This window comes from Pyxicephalus adspersus, chromosome 2 (genome assembly GCF_032062135.1).
Source record: "Pyxicephalus adspersus chromosome 2, UCB_Pads_2.0, whole genome shotgun sequence".
In the NCBI taxonomy this organism is placed as follows: domain Eukaryota; kingdom Metazoa; phylum Chordata; class Amphibia; order Anura; family Pyxicephalidae; genus Pyxicephalus; species Pyxicephalus adspersus.
In genome coordinates this window covers 9,576,961-9,579,436 of record NC_092859.1, presented here as the reverse complement: position 1 = coordinate 9,579,436, position 2,476 = coordinate 9,576,961, and the positions used below count along the sequence as shown (strand labels likewise).

Genomic DNA, 2,476 nt, shown 5'->3' with positions numbered 1-2,476 from the left:
TATGAAGATCTTGATCTTAGACATTGGGAAAGTTAATATATGTAGAAGTCTTGCATACACCATCTTTCTGGAGAAGTTTACTGGGTATTAAAGAGTAAGTTGCCAATAATCTGACATGTCTTTTATCTCTTGTGCTTTTAAGTTTAGGAATTTGGACTGTTTCAGCAAAGTTTGAAGACACAGCTCTACACAATTTCACTACATATTTTGAAGTGAAAGAATATGGTAAGATCACAATTCATTTTAAAGTGCTAAATTTTAAAAATTCTTCTTTATAATGCTTTATATATAAATATATTTAATGTATTAGTGTCTTTTAAAATAATTTTTTATCATCGCAGTTCTGCCCAGTTTTGAGGTAAAAATAATAACAGACCAGAAATTTTACTACATCAAAGATCCAGAATTCAGAGTTAATATTGAAGCAAAGTGAGTATAGATTCAGATGTGTTTCATATATATGTGCTTTTAGTGATCAGTGATATCTGTACAGGAGGTGTGTCTATTCTAGGGATCACTAATATCAGTAAGGGTTGTATGTGTTTTCCAGTGATTACTGATATCTGTACTGGAGATGAGTGTTTTTTAGTGATCACATATATATCTACATGAGTTGTGTGTGTTCTAGTGATCACTGATATCTGTACAGGAAGTGTGTGCTTTAGGGATGCTTGATATTTGTACAGGAGGTATATGTGTTCCAGTGATCACTGATATCTGTACAGGAGATGTGTATATTCTAATTTTTATTGATATCTGTATAGGAGGTATGTGTCTTCCAGTGATATATGCACTGTACATAATGTGTCTGTGTTCTAGTGATCACTGATATCTGTACAGGAGATGTGTATATTCTAATATATCTGTACAGGAGGTGTATGTGTATTAGTAAATTGTAGTAGATTTTTATAGTAACTGTTTATTCTGAAATGTGTGTTTTTTTCTTTAAATGTGTGTGTTTTTTTATTATTAGTTATCTGTATGGGAAGCCTTTAGATGGTATGGCTTATGTGCTCTTCTCGGTATCAAGAGATAATGAAAAGAAAACTCTACCAAATACTCTAAGAAGGATCCCGGTATTGATGCTTACTTACATATCTATGTGTAAATCCTTATTTTTCGGCTTAATACATTCTTGGTGTATCTAAACAGAAGATGTGTAATGTCTTTTATATTTTTTATTTTGGAAAGCAGCCACTAGTAAAAAATCCTGTCCCAGTCAGAAGTGTCTCTATGCAGGGGCAGTAGTACTACTGCCAAAGTCTGACATGCTGTCTATTGAATGAGACCTATATACATGCAATCCTACAGCTCTTGCTATCTGCTAATTGGGGAAAATAAGCAGCTAGCATTCCATACCTCTGCAGAGATCACTGCTTTGCTGCAGAGACCAAGGGTTCTTCTTTGGAGCATACTGTCATGAAAAGTCCTCACATCTTCTGAGTTCATGTACTTGGAATTTCATCTACTTAGAATATTACTTAGAATATATCCCTTCTGTCCTCCTGTATCCTGATCTTCTACCATCTTGAATAGTTGGGCCGGAATGATTTAACTCACACGGGTTTGGTGTTTGGTGCCGGCACACTTAAGGGAAGCTAGGAGTGCTGAGTAACCCTAGCAGCAAGCTCCGAGCTGCGCATGTGCCTGATATCCAGTTTCTAATGTAGAACTTTTGTTTCACTTTAAAAAGATTATTCATTTTTATGATAATTAAACAAAATAGTGTGCTAAAGTCTGTTGAGTTGTCTACCGCTACCAAGAATCTTCTGCATCCAACATAATTTCAAAGAATTGGATACCTGGGAAAACAAGAGTAAAGGATAATTCCTAAAAGTACAATGATCCTTTAAAGAGATTGTCCCTATATAGGGAAAAGTGATAGTGACAATATAAAACAATCTCCAAACACCTAATACCTTGACAAAGCTCCCTTTCAACCTTTGCCTTCATGTAACACCCAATGGTCATGGGTATGGAGGAGTGTATGAATTTCTTTCAAGCAATAGTGGCTTAGAAGCCAATTGCTGAACTCAAGAACTATTTCATGTCTAAGAAAATATGTCAACTGACCAAAGAAGTGACATCAATATTTGACAGTGTCCACGCTGAGGTGGAGACAGAATTAGAAAAGTGAGACCAACGTATACATTTCATTTACAAAAGGCCTGAGTTATTATACTTCTACAAGACTGAGGAAGATAGACTATTAAGGAATATTTAGGGGGAACAAGCAAACCTATAATAAAACTTGTTCAGGTTTGAAAACATTTACTTTTAGGAAATTCATCCCAGGTTTGTCTTGGGGAGCCTTAATAAATTGCTGTTGCCAATTTTGCCAAATCTATTCTCACTGGTCTAGATCTGTTGGTAAATTGCATTTATTGCTTCACATGAATACAACTTGAATCTGGCTGTATTACCTTTAGATATTAGATGGCGAAGGTTCGGCTTCTCTGAAACGAGAAGACATAGT

General features: G+C 35.2%; 1 protein-coding gene across 1 annotated transcript in view; it reads left to right on the top strand.

Moving 5' to 3' along the window:
* Positions 1 to 2,476, top strand: part of LOC140322314 (complement C3-like) — a 7,045-nt gene that overhangs the window by 1,931 nt on the left and 2,638 nt on the right. The window contains exons 2-5 of the mRNA XM_072398892.1: positions 100 to 225; positions 342 to 429; positions 974 to 1,076; positions 2,430 to 2,474. Coding sequence (XP_072254993.1) covers positions 100 to 225; positions 342 to 429; positions 974 to 1,076; positions 2,430 to 2,474 — 362 coding nt within the window. The remainder of the gene's footprint in view (positions 1 to 99; positions 226 to 341; positions 430 to 973; positions 1,077 to 2,429; positions 2,475 to 2,476) is intronic.